The 14115-nt window shown below is 46.2% G+C and overlaps 1 protein-coding gene across 14 annotated transcripts in view; it reads left to right on the forward strand.

The window, feature by feature from the left end:
- LOC147105014 (suppressor of tumorigenicity 7 protein homolog) overlaps positions 1-14115 on the forward strand; it is a 179296-nt gene that overhangs the window by 146636 nt on the left and 18545 nt on the right. For 7 of the 14 annotated variants that reach the window (XR_015081668.1, XM_086011020.1, XM_086011014.1 and 4 more), the window contains 3 exons: positions 249-407; positions 2775-2925; positions 9869-9961. Coding sequence is in view for 13 of the 14 variants with exons in the window: in XM_086011020.1 (XP_085867146.1) it covers positions 249-407; positions 2775-2925; positions 9869-9961 (403 nt within the window). In the remaining variant the exon portion in view is untranslated. The remainder of the gene's footprint in view (positions 1-248; positions 408-2774; positions 2926-9868; positions 9962-14115) is intronic. The other 7 variants (XM_086011018.1, XM_086011027.1, XM_086011026.1 and 4 more) reach the window with 3 other exon arrangements.

Below are 14115 nucleotides of genomic sequence, written 5' to 3' on the forward strand. Positions count from 1 at the left end.
TGTGCTCAATTCTCTGGACCCACGACCTTCTGACTCAGAGGCGAGGGTGCTGCCCACTGAGCCACGGCTGACACACATGGGTGGTTGTAATGGCAGCATTTGACGGAGTAGGGCCTGTAATCGAAGCTTGTGATGGGGTAAGGAGAGGTTATTTCCTCAACATGGAGAGTTAGTGACGAGGAGGAATCAAATTAAAATTGTTACTAAGAAGAGTGTGGAGCTAAGTTAGGAGAAATTTGTTCATGCAGAGTGCTGTTGGAATATGGAACGCTTTGACACAGGGAGTACTGAAGGAAGAGATGATTGCAAGGGGAAGAATCAGCATGATGATCAGAGGCACTACGTGGTTGAGGGAGGAGTTGGATCAGAGCTTGCAACTTTTCACTGCAAAAGTTGAAAGGATAGAGGTACATTACTGTAATTTAAAGCACTGCTCATAAACTCTGCTGTACTGTAAGTTTCACATACTGTGCAGTACTGTCATTTTAATATATGATGCACTACACACTATGTGCACTACTGAAATTTTACATGCCCATATGCATATCATTTGTAAAGTTCACGGCCTAGAAACTCAGTGGGCTGCGCCACCCGTTAGCGCCCAAAGAGGGCACTTAGTGGGTTTTACGCCATTGGCCACGCCTCCTGCTAAATTTAGTGGGACGCTAATGGCGGCGCTAGCTGTTAGCGCTGCGCCGCTACCGATGACGTCACCGGTGTGCGCAGCGCCCCGCTACCGCCCCGATCGTGAAATTTGGTAGCGCCCCCTGCTTTAACGCCAGTCACAATTTGCGACCGGTTCAGGGGGGCCTACCTGCGGCGGTAGAGGCGCTGAGGTGCGGGCGGCCATTTTTTTTGCTGGCCGCCTGCCAGCACCTCCGCGCCACCGTCCCCGGCCTCCTGAGCCCCACCCCCGCGGAGTGCCGGCTGTGTCCCAAGAGCCCGGCACTTCTCCTCGGTGCCGGGCTCTTTTGCCGGCACTCGCGCTCCTCGAGCGCACTGCAGCAGGCCCCTCCCCTTTAAGAAGGGCAGAAAGGCCTGCAGTACCACAGCGCGCCGTGCCGCAGCGTGTGACGCTGCGGCACGTTGCGCTGCGATTTTCAGTTGCAGCGCCCTAAGAGGGATGCGGGGCACCTCGAGTAGCGCCGCACTTCCGTCTGGGACGCTGAAACTGAATTTGCGGCGGGCAGCCGCGACTCCTTCCGGGGCGGTACTTCCGGCGCCCTGGCGAGGCTTTCTAAGCCCATGAGTCTTGAAGTCCTTGCTCTAGTAAGGGAATTGATAACTCATGTACAATCTCTTGGATTTCCAGGGTTCTTTCTGAGAATCTGCTCATCTGACAGATGGGAACTGGGATCATTGCCCACACCTTGTTATAGGTTCTTTGGGGGAGAAATTCGGTGGGGCCGCAAACGGGGCGCCAAGCTCGCCTGGGCGCCGGAATTAGCGCAGCGATCGGAGCAGTTGTGACCGCCGGAAATTCAGCTTGAACGCCCCAAGAGGGACACGGGGCGAGGCTCGAGGCGCTCCGCGTCCCTCTTAGGGCGCTGAGACTGAATATCGCAGTGCAACGTGCTGCAGCGCCACATGCTGCGGCACGGCGCGCTGCAGCGCCACATGCTGCGGCACGGCGCGCTGCGGTACTGCAGGCCTTCCTCCCATTCTTAAGGGGGAGGGGCCTGCACCAGCGCGATGAGCGATCGCGAGTGCCGGCAAAAGAGCCCGGCACCGAGGAGAAGTGCCGGGCTCTCGGAAAACAGCCGGCACTGCCGCGCGGGGAGATCAGGAGGCCGGGGACAGAGGTGCTGGCAGGCGGCCGCCGGAAAAAACGGCCGCCCCGCACCTCCACCTTAATTTGCGCCACTGCCGCCACAGGAAGGCCCCGTGAACCGGGCGCGATTTGCGAACGGCGCTACAGAGGCGGGCGCTGCTGAATATCGAGATCGGGGCGGTAGCGGTGAGCTGCGCACACCGATGACGTCATCGGTGGCGGCGCAGTGCAACAGGCTAACGCCGCCATTAGCGCCCCAGCTAAATATCGCGGGAGGCGTGGCCAGTGGCGCTAAAGCCACTGAGTGCCCTCTTTAGGCGCTAACTGGTGGCGCAGCCCACCGAATTTCTAGGCCTTTGACTTTTATCGAAAGGTTATAGGATTTGTCGAATTTCTAACGCAAAGTTTATAAGTGGAAACGTGGGCAATAACATCTGTGGAGATCAACATGTTGCTGGGTGCTTGTGCAATAAGAATCAAGTTTGCAAGGTTGTGTATCTCTTCATGTCGCTACTGTTGTGCTGTGTGTTCTTTCTTGAGGGCAGAGAGATTCATTGTAGGAATTATCAGTTCCTCTGCACAATGTGGCCCTTGCTGGCAACCCAGAACCTCTTCGGAGGGAGGAGTAAGAAAGGTTCATGAGCGGGAGAGGGGGAAGGAGTGAGAGGTTCACGAATGGAAGAGGGAAGGAGTGGGAAAGATTCAAGAACGGGAGAGGGGGAAGGAGTGGGAAAGGGTCACGACTGAAGACTTTGATTACTCACTGCAGTAAAGTTGAGATCATATCAAAAATACACAGTAATTGTCTAATTTGGGGGGTTACACATAGTTTTGGTGTGAGAAATGATCCAAAATAAACTTTAATGCCTCTTCATAATACCACCCATCTGTAAAATTAACCCCTCCTATTGCCATATATTTAAAGATGGTTACGTTTTGATATGGGGTTTTTTTTTAAAACAACTAATCAGTTTTTTTTTCTTTTCCCATTTTTTCCCCCCAGTATTTACTAGAAATGAAAAGTTTAATTTTGCCGCCAGAACACATTCTGAAGCGGGGAGACAGCGAAGCGATAGCATATGCTTTCTTTCACCTTCAACACTGGAAGAGGGTAGAGGGGGCCCTTAACCTATTGCACTGTACGTGGGAAGGCAGTAAGTATCCTTTTGCTGTTCGTGTCAAAGCTCACTAACCTAATTCAAAGCGATTTTCAAGTGATCTTGTTTAATTGGATCGTCTGAGCACTGCGAGTCTCCTGCTGTTTTTGTAATGAAGATTAACTGGAATGTGAAGGGTTTCCCTGGTTTCTAAACCTCTGTCTGATGTGATTATTTTCCAGCATGTGATTCTTTATTGGGAGATTTGTTGAGGGGAATAATCTTGATCAAGGCTTTTTGAGACCTTTATTTGGTTAAAAAAAATAGTGAGCAGTGTGTTACTTTTCATACCAGCCTTGTTGGCACTTTAACTGCAATATATATAGTTGCAATTTACCTGTGGATTTGTGAATGTTTGTTGAGCTGGGAACTGAAAATGTAGATAAAACCAGCGCAGAATCATCGAAAGTTCCGTACTAATGAGGTGTTCGACCCATTGTGTCTGTGCCAGTAATAGCTCCACATCGAGGGGTTTCAACTTCAGTTCTGATTCCCATATTCTAATGAGCACAGAAAAGGAAACATTTAACTCTAGTATCATCTTACAGTTCATATTTGTTTGTACAGGAAACTTTCGTTTATCCGGAGATTAAATGTCCGGAAAGCTCTATCTACCGGCAAAATTCAGGAGTCGATTCAGATCATTTTTTTTCTTTTCGTTGCTTCTTTTCTCCAGTCCTGGCTCTGCACGCGTCTCTGTAGCTAAGCAATAGCTTCAGCTAGACGCTTGCAAGCTGCGCCGACTGTTTTGAAGCTGTTGCTAAGCAACAGGGTTTGTTGCTTCACACGGAGCTCTGAGCTCCGTATGTTTTAACATTAGCGCTGGTTTCTACGGCAGTTTTGATCTAACGGCACCAGCTCGGTCCCGTCAGTGCCGGATACCAGAAAGTTTCCTGTAATCTTGTATGCACTTGTCCAACATTTAGAACAAATGCGATTGTTTTTCTTGGAGAGATTAATTTTAGCACCGGTGCTGTTGCTAAGAATGCAGCCTCAGCTACCTCTTGCTTGTTTTCATTTGACGGGCTCAAAAACTGCATCGCTCACTGCTCTGCTCCGCCGCGCTTTGCAGTTGCTTCGGTGCAATAGAGGAGGAACATGCGCCCTTCCGTTATAAAACGTAAAGTCTGCCCATCCAGCTCTTTAAAGGTAGCCCCTGGTGTACAGACTAGTGTCATTGGATTAATTCGAGCAATTTATTCCGAATAAAGAAATAGGCATGGTATGAATATTCAAGAGACCAATCGTGTCCAAAAAGGAAAGTGGGAGATGTGTCCAAGAGCTCATGTCTGCCCAGCTGAGCTGATAGATGGCCAGATAGAGATGGTGCACCCCTAGATACCAGAATCCTGAACCACTCCCAACACAAGAAAAAGGGAGTCACGAACCTTCAGGTTGACTCAAATTCATGGTTCCAACTTACGATTGTTTTAATTTGTTCTTGGGAAGTGGACAACCCGGCCAAGGCCAGTATTTATTGCCCATCCTTAGTCGCCTTCAGGAAATTAGGAATCAGCTACGGTGGACTCATGTAGGTTAGACCAGGTAGGGGTGGCATGTTCCTTTCCCTGAAGGTCATTAATGAAACAGTTGGGTTTTTATGACAATCCGGGAGCTTCAGTGATCACTTTCTGCTGCCAGATTTATTGAATTACGTTACATAACTTGTCACAGTGTGATTTGAGCTCACAACCTCCTAGTCCAGTTGCAAGTCCGGTACCATAACCACTAGGCTACCGTTACGCAGAGAAGTGACCAAACTGCTGAATGCGTTGGGGAAGACTAAAGGAGGAGAGCTGGTGTAAGATATGTGCAGGTCAACATTATGTGCGCAAAGAGATACTTTATGATCCCAGACTGCCATTTGAATCCCTCAGAGATCTGGGGCGGTAAACATAACTCCCAGCTAAGGCTTTGCTGGCCATTGCTAAGGTGGGGGCAGGGCGATATGTACACCCCTGTCCAATACCCTGAACAGTTTACCAATGGGATTGAACACCAATGATGAGGATGTAAGTAGGAGTGTGGTAGTGTAGTGGTTATGTTACTGGACTAGTAACCGGACTGATGATCCGGAAAACTTGAGTTCAAATCCCACCATGGCAGTTAGAGAATTTTAATTGAGTTAACAAAATCTGGAAATAAAAACCTGATATTGGTAGAAGTGACCAGGATTGTTGTAAAAACCCAACGGGTTCACTAATATCCTTTAGGGAAGGAAACCTGCCGTCCTTACCCGATCTGGCCTATATGTGACTCCAGTCCCACACCCAATGTGGTTGACTCATAACCCTCTGAAGTGGTCTAGTATTCAAGAAGAAGGCCCACCATATATAAATGCCAGCCTCGCAAGGGAGGATGTTTCCCCTGGCTGGGGGCTCTAGAACGAGGGGTCACAGTCTCAGGATACGGGGTAGGACATTTAGGACTGAGATGAGGAGAAATTTCATTCTCTCAGGCTGGTGAACCTGTAGAATTCTCCACCACAGAAGGCTGTAGAGGCCAAGTCACTGAATATATTTAAGAAGGAGATAGATAGATTTCTAGACACAAAAGGCATCAAGGGGTATGGGGAGAGAGCGGGAGTATGGTATTGAGATAGAGGATCAGCCATGATCATATTGAATGGTGGAGCAGGCTCGAAGGGCCGAATGGCCGACTCCTGCTCCTATTTTTCTATGTTTCTATGTGATGCCTACAAGGGATATTGTAAAAAAAAATGTAGTGGATGGAGATCCGCCAAATGAAGGTTCATCCAGGCCACATAACCTCTGCCTGTACTTCTCAGAAAGACCACTCTACTTAATCCAAGGCCTACTCAGCAACAAGAGGAAGGACTAAGCTGATGTCTCAAGAATCTTAGCATGGAAGAAAATAATGAGCAAAATGTATATAGCATCACATGTCTCAAATTATATCACATGCCATTAATTGTGTTGAAGTCCATTGACCATTGTGCTGTAGGCAAACTTGACAGTCATTTTGCCCACAGCAAAATCCCACAAACCAGAATGAAAGAAATTAGCTAGTGCTGTTGGCTGAGACAATGATTTTGGCCAGGACACTGGGGGAGAACTCCCCCTGCTCTTCTTAGAATAGCATGTCATACTGGGGATGAAATTGGACCTCTTTTTGCCCATTTTCTCGACCCGTGGCTTATTAGGTCATCAGGAGGGAAAGTAGATTTGAATACAGGAAACTTTTTTTTATCTGGCACGGACGGGACCGACGTGGTGCCGGTTCATCAAAAATTCCGGATAACCGAAAGCTATAGTAAAAGATACGGAACTGAGAGCTCCGTATAAAGCAACAAACCCTCAGAACAATGGCCACAAGTTGCAAGCGTCTCTGTAGCTTAGCAACAGCTGCAGCCACACCCTTGCACAGCAACAAATGGAGGAAGGCAAGTAATAAAAGTTACCTGAACCTACTCCTGAATTTTGCCGGTTAACCGAGATTTCCGGTTATTTAGGTGCCGGTAAATCGAAAGTTTCCTGTAAAATCTTACTTTACTCAAGAATGAATGAATCTTATTTTTTAAAAAAAATCTAAAATGGTCTCTGCAGGCTGGGGGAGAGCAGCGACAATACGATACCTAAGCTCTCTTTACATCCTCTTGCCAATCACTCACCTTTTCCCCTTTTTTTTTGTAAACAAATCATCATAAATCACTGTTGCTCGTTCGGTCCCATCAACACCTAAACATTCTTCTGCCGCTCTTCTTCACATTAACATACTTCTATTTCCTTCCTATACACAAAGCCCAAGGGCACTGTAAACATGGGCCTCAGAACCTTGATTGAAGGTAGTTTCAGCTGGGTGGGTGATGGGAGGGTGGCTAATTGTGTCTCGGAGGCTGGTGAGATTCTTTTTTTTTTAGAATGTAAATTTAATTGCTGTTTCTTCTCAATCTTATTGACTGATAATCAGTGGCTGTAAAAACTGGAGGGATTTCTTTGGAATGGATTAGGTTTATTGGGAGGTATTTTAGTATGTGCTAACATGCATTCTGTCCGACCTGCATTTATTGGCGCTTCGGCATGTGAACTGATTGAAATATGTTTGTGTTCACTGGAAGAGTAAGAAGGGCGTATTTGTACATTCTGATTGGTTTATAACATGACTATTTGGGAAATTTTAAATCCAGATTTTCTCTCCGTCATGAGAAACTAGTAAATAACTCGCTCAAGTTAAACGTGTGTCCATACGTCTCAGTGATAGTATTACTGTATATGAGTCGATGCATTAGCTGGGTTTTACTTGGGACACTAAGACTTTGAAGAAAAGGTTTGATTCTCTGTTACCTCTCAATATGCTTCAGTTATTTCCCACATTGAGCTGTGTGCATCCACTCAACATCCTTCAAGGAATATGGGGCTAGTGCAGGAAGGTGGAGTTGAGCTAGAAGATCAGCCATGAATTTGAATTCAAATCGCTTTATTGGCATGGTAAGGTACATCTTATGTTGCCAAAGCATCATAATACATTTATGGTTGAACACATAAACGCAGTTCTATTCATACAGTGTATAAACAGGTATATCCCTGAGTGTATAAATATACAATCGCATTATTTATATATACTCTTTTCTTAGTTTACTGGTTGTCCCTCTGTTCATGGCAAGCTGTAACATAGTGTGCCGCCAGTGTTACACAGCTTCTCTCCTCCCTTTTGAATGGCGGAACAGGCTTGAATAGCCAAATGGTCTACTCCTGCTCCTGCTCCTTATGTTCTTACCAGGCTCTAACAGACAGAGGTGCAGAGAAAAGAGTGATTATGGAAAATAAACAGCAGGCCGGTCAGTATCTGAAAGAGAACAGCAATGTTTTGGCTGAAGAGACCTCAAAATTCTCATCCTTGTTTTTAAATCCCTCCATGTTTTTGCCCTCCCTGTCTCTGTAACCTCCTCCAGCCCTATAACCCCTCTCCCCACCTTTCCACTTCCCTGTCTCCAACCCCTTTCCCTTCACTCCACTATTGGGGGCTGTACTTTCAGCCTGCTCAGGCCCGTGGTCTGGAATCCCCTTCCTAAATCCCCCCCCCAACCCTGACTCTCCTCCTTTAAGACCCTCCTTAAAACCCACCGCTCCTAATACATCCTTTAGTTTGTTGTCCTGTTAAGTGCCTTAGGATGTTTTTCTTTGCTAAGGAACCTATATAAAGGCAAGGCGTTGCTAGTTGCACCTAGATGTGGAACTGCTTAAAGTTGACGCATGAGGCAGCGGGAAGGGAAGTTTAAGTAGATTTTGCACGAACAGTTTGTGCCCATTATTTGGTGAACTTTGATATTTATTAGATGCAAGTATCAGTGCTAGGGAATGGAATGCTTTTCCACTTCCAGCATCTCGAGCATTCCCAGGCAAGAACAGCTCAGGTTAACGTCTAGCTGATGGAATTCAGTGTGGTTGGTGGTGCCATCCTTTGGGCATGTCCTTGTGTTGGTCATTGAGCTAGGTGATGAAGAACCCTTGCCACTGTTTGAGAAGAAAAGCAGAACTTCTCCTGTTCTGGCTAACATTCCTCCCTCAACCAGTGCCACCCAAAAAAACGGATTAACTGGTGCATTTTTCTTATAGCTGATTGTGGGATCTTGCTGTGTGCAAAATAACAGGCTGCATCAGAAGTGCAGTAATTGTTATGTAGACATTGTAATACTTGTACGTGAAGTACTTTGAAAAGTTTGTGAGAGACGTGGTAATCTGGTGTCTTAGCTTCCCCTGCCTGCCTATCCGCCTTGGCCTGTCTGAAATGGCTGACTCCCTGTGTGTCCGTGTACTGACTCGTGTGATCCTTTCTTCGTGCCATATGAACATGCATGTAAGTTCTGAGTGAGCTGTCCAGCAAGTTCTCGGGACTGGGGGGGAAAATGTTGGAGTGGACCCTTGCCCTGCTCTCTGGTAGAGTGCGTCGATGCCTCAACAACGTGGCGCTTGGGGTGTAAATGCCAGTGTTGGGTAGAAGATGCAAGTTCTCCCAAGTTTCATAACACTGAGACACAGGTAGAGTTTGGATACTCTGATCTACCTGGAAACTTTTGGAGTAGTGAACCAGATCTGTGCGCTACAATTAAGGAATGGGCTATGTCTGATAATCATCATAAAATTGGGGAATTGGATTCGGCATTTCTTTCTGACTCTAAAGTACTATTTTGCATTTTTGGCTGTTGGATCACAGTACTTTCACCACCGTCACTTCAGTGTCTTACTTTGTATGTGTGTGTCTCTCGCTCCCTCCCTCTCTCTCTCCTTCCTTCCATTTCAATTCTGTCTGTCTCTCTCTCTCCTCCTTCACTTCATGTCTGCTCCACTGGGACCTGAAGTCCCGGGGATGCCCGAGACCGCCTCTGACTAGAGGGAGAGACACATGTCAGCCCGTTGCGTGCTTGCTATGAGAGCTGGCAGCGTTGGCCGTTTGACTTGGCGCCTTTCATTCCCCACTCAGATCAACTGTTTCTGCCAATGGGCTTTTCTTCAATCAGCTGTTTGGTGGGCGGTTTGAAACCTTGAAGTGAGCCAGATGCAGCCTGTGGGCTGGGGGTTTGGACACCCTCGGTATAGATCACTGGAAATCAGATTAACCTAAAACAAAGGGAGCTGCACAGCTCCGTTTCACAGTAAGAGTACAGAACAATTTGAGCAAAGATAACAAAATTAACCTGCGCAGTAACTGAGTTTAGTGTTGTGATTAGCTCCATAATTACATCAGGTTATATAGACACCGACGTTCAGTTACTTGCAGTCCCACGTGGCATGTATCAAGCTTACCTTGTCTGAGGGTCAGTTATTTAAAGCCAGAACTCTTTTTTTTACTGTGATTGCTAATACCCAAGATCTCACAAGAAGAGAAACATTCACTCTGGAGTCTGCGGCATTGCTGGAACATCTGTGGTTTATTACAGTGAATACCGTGTATCTTATCTGTGTTACTGTTCTACTTTCAGCTTTTCGAATGATCCCATATCCCTTGGAGAAAGGTCATCTTTTCTATCCATACCCCAGCTGCACAGAGACAGCAGACCGGGAGTTGTTGCCATGTAGGTTCCATCATCCAACCTTTTATACCTTGATGAAAAATGTTGCTTTGCTCTTCCATTAAATGAGACCATAAATAAAGTTAAATAACAGTCATGCTTTAATAAATTAGTAGAATGTTATTCTTCTGTTCCTACTCCACCTGCCCCTACCCCTCCCTCAATGCTGCTGAAACCCTGATTCGTGTCTTTATCTTCTCGAGGTTCAACTTATCAAATCTTCCCCAGCTACTTCCACCCTCTGCAAGCTACAGCTCATTCAGAATGTTCCAAGCTCAGTTCTCTTCTGCGCAAGTTCCCACAGTCCCATCGCTCTCCTCCCCCAACGGCCATCTCGGCCAGGCTGAGCACCCAATCTAGGCGTTCCTGAGGGAGCGCTGCACTGTCAGAGGGTGCCGTCTTTTGGGCGAGACGGTGAACGGAGTCCCTGTCTGCCTTTTGAGGTGGACAAAAAGGAAAGATCCCACAGCGCTATTCAGAGAAGAGCAGGGGAGTTCCCCCAGCGTCCCGTACTACATTCAACCCTCGACCAGCATCAAAAACTAAACACAGATTATACTGGTCATTCATCTCATTGCTGCTTGTGGGAGCTTGCTGTGTGCAAATTGGCTGCCACGTTCCCCTACACATAACATCAGTGACTACACTTCAAAAGTAATTAATTGGCTGTAAAGCACGTTAGGACGTCCTGTGGCTGTGAGCGGCGCTATATAAATGCAAGTTCTTTCTGTCTTCAAGAGTCGCACCCTTTTAGTCCGAATTCCTCCAGGACCTCACCCTCGTTTGCCTGGGCAAGCTCCTTGCCTCCTCCACTACACCACTGGCAGTCACTCTTTTAAACATTGCGCCCCTGTCCTCTGGAGCCCCATCCCTAGCTCCCTCCACTTTGCCACCTCCCTCCCTGCTTTCAAAAGTCTTGCTTTTGGGTTTTCACCCTAACCTTTCCTCTTTCTCCCTCCTGCTCATTGTCCAATTCCCCCATACCCCCGCCTCCCCCCGCTCTGTACAACTCTGAGATGTCTTTCACGAGGAGCACTATAGAAATTTGAAGTTGTTAGAACAAAAATTTAATTTAGTATTCCAAGTTTTTAAAGTTCTGAAGAAAATGACTGAAAAAAAAAGCAGTTTCCATGTCGCATATCTGCAGGTTTAGCTTTGAACTTTCCTCCCTATAATTAGGTCAGAAAATGTCCAGACAATTCCCACTGAAAATTCCTGGCATACTGCAGCCGTAAAAGGGTTCACGGTTTTACTGTTGAGTAAATAAATGTAAAATAACGCTCAGTTAAGCTGAGTGATAATTTTAATCACTCAATGAGTAAGGTACGATTCAGGTGCCCTCCATAATACTCAAGTTATTTTAATGGCTTAATGTATTATTATGAAGCTTAAAAGCTGTGCCTTATCAGTGCGGGAACTTGGTGCTCTGCTGCAATTTGGAAAGGAATTGCTTCAGGGCACAGGTACAGATTCCAGCAGAGACCAGAGGCTCTCGGTATTCACTTCTCTAGAGTCTCCAGCTCAGTGTAAAAGGTTTCTGTTTGGTTTTATTTGTTGTATACTGTAAGCCTGGTAGAGGACAAGCAGTTGGGTAGCTCTTGCTGTTTGTACATTGTGGTTGGAGGGTTGTTGGTGCTGTATGTCTGTGTGCGTGTGTCTGTCTGGGGAGAAGGTTTGAGTGTCTGAGGGTGACCTTCACAGGCATCTACAAAAGCGGATCATGGGGTTGTAGTTTCCCGTTTCTAAGCAGATGATGCTTTGGGAGGAAGTAAATTCCTACCTGAGACATTGGGTCAAATGGTCACTCAATTAAGAAGATGATCTCATTGTTCAGAAGGAATACCCCCAGGGACTGATTGATGCATCAGAATGGAAAAAGAACACCACCCACTCTTTATAGTTTAAATGGCACCACTCTAATAAAGGAACAGTGCTTATGAACTTCTGTCATTTCAGCCAAACACACTTTCATCAGGTTACGTAGAATGTACAGCACAGAAACAGGCCATTCGGCCCAACTGGTCCGTGCCGGTGTTTCTGCTCCACACCAGCCTCCTCCCACCCCTCTTCATCTCACCCCATCAGCATATCCTTCTATTCCTTTCTCCCTCATGTACATACCTAGATTCCCCTTAAACGCCTCTATACTATTCGCCTCAACCACTCCATGTGGTCGCGAGTTCCACATTCTCACCACTCTCTGGGTAAAGAAAGTTGGAAACATGACAGTAGTGGTTAAAGCAGGCTACCAGCTGCTTATAAAACAAAAATTCTGACAGCTGTACTACTGCCCCCTCCTCTTCCAAAACACTAATGGAAAATCACAGCCGTAGACTAGTTTGAAAATTGAATTTATAATGTTGATCTCTTAATCTTTCATTTGCATTGTAAGAACAGCATTAATAACAACTGAAAGGGAAAATGGAGGTTAGCTATTCAGGTGTGCAACCCTTCATTAGGCTGGAGGGGAAAAGGCCATTCGGTGCAACATGCTGTCCCTTTTTGACCGATCTGAACACCACCGCCTTCTCATCATATCCCCCAATCCCTTAGAATCATAGAATTTTACAGCACAGAATGAGGCCATTCGACCTGTCATGTCTGTGCCCGCTCTCTGAAAGAGCTATCCCCTCAGTCCCATTCCCGTGCTCTTGCCCCATTCCCCAATCAGGAAAGAGTGAACAGGCTGGGGCCCTTTTCTCTAGAAAAGAACAGTCTTAGAGGTGATGTGATAGCGATCTTTAAAATGATGAAGGGATTCGATAGGGTAGACACAGAGGAGATGTTTCCACTTGTGGGGGAATTCAAAACTAGGGGCCATCAATATAAGAGAGTCACTAAATCCAATAGGGAATTCAGGAGAAACTTCTTTACCCAGAGAGTGGTGAGAATGTGGAACTCATTGATTGAAGTGAATAGTATCGATGCATTTAAGGGGAAGCTAGATCAGCACATGAGGGAGAAGGGAATAGAAGGATACCCTGATGGGGTGAGATGAAGAGGGGTGGGAGGAGGCTCGTGTGGAGAATAAACACCGGCACAGACTTGTTGGGCCGAATGGCCTGTTCCTGTGCTTTAATATTCTACATAATTAATCCATTTCCTTTTCTTCTTCCACTGTTGTATCTGGTCGAACACGCCATGCCCTAACAAACTCTTATTAAAATTAATCTGTGAAACACTCTATTCATTTGCTGATTACCTTAAATTTATGCCATGTAGTTACTGACTCACCGACAGGTGGAAATAGTTTTTCTCGATTTACCTTATCAAAACCCCCATAATTTTGAACACCGCTGTCGGATCTCCTCTTAATCTTTCCTGCTGTAATGAAAAGTGGCCCAGTTTCTCCTCGTAACTAAAGTCTTTCATCTCTACTTCCGTATCTATTTACAAAACCAAGAGCCCCTTATGATTTTTCTTTTAACAGCTTTATCAACTCACCTCACTTTTAAAGATTTGTGTATCTCAACCCCACCAGTCTCTGCTCCTCTATTGCTTTTAAAGTTTTACCATTTAGTGTGCAATTGCTCTTATTCTTCCTCCCAAACTGTATCACCTCACCTGTTAAATTTCATCTGACGCGTATCTGTCCAATCTAATAACCTGTCTGTGCCTGCCTGAAGTTGGTGTTCAGGGTCTAGAAGAAATGAACAGTGTTGGGGACTCAACATTTCTGCATCCAGCTACAACATTGAGCACTATGAGACCTATTCCTAACACACGCCAGCTCTTGAAGTCTAAGAAAGAAAGAACTTGCCTTTCTACAGCGCCTTTCACGACCTCAGGACGTCCCAAAGCGCTTTACAGCCGGTGAAGTACTTTTGAAGTGTAGTCACTGTTCTAACGTAGGAAACGTCTAATAGTTTCCTTTCACTTCTCCATAAGCTCTGGAATGTGCTCACCTCTACACAGATTGCCATAATTCCACAATCTGTGGGAAACCCAGAGATTGTCTGGAAATTCTTACACGAGTCTGTGGCTCGGAGAGGTTTCTCGATTCTTTGAGAAAATGCCTGTGGTTTTACTGTTTTCATTGAGATTCTCGGCAGCCATTTTGTTGCAACGCTCGCTGCTTCGAGGCAGAGGAAAGAAAGACAAATAACTAGCGGCAGAGAAAGGAGAGAAGCTTCAGATACAAAGGGGGGAGTTTTAAC

The sequence above is a fragment of the Somniosus microcephalus genome, chromosome 18 (genome assembly GCF_052327205.1).
Source record: "Somniosus microcephalus isolate GS21.2 chromosome 18, FLI_Smic_1.0, whole genome shotgun sequence".
In the NCBI taxonomy this organism is placed as follows: Eukaryota; Metazoa; Chordata; class Chondrichthyes; order Squaliformes; family Somniosidae; genus Somniosus; species Somniosus microcephalus.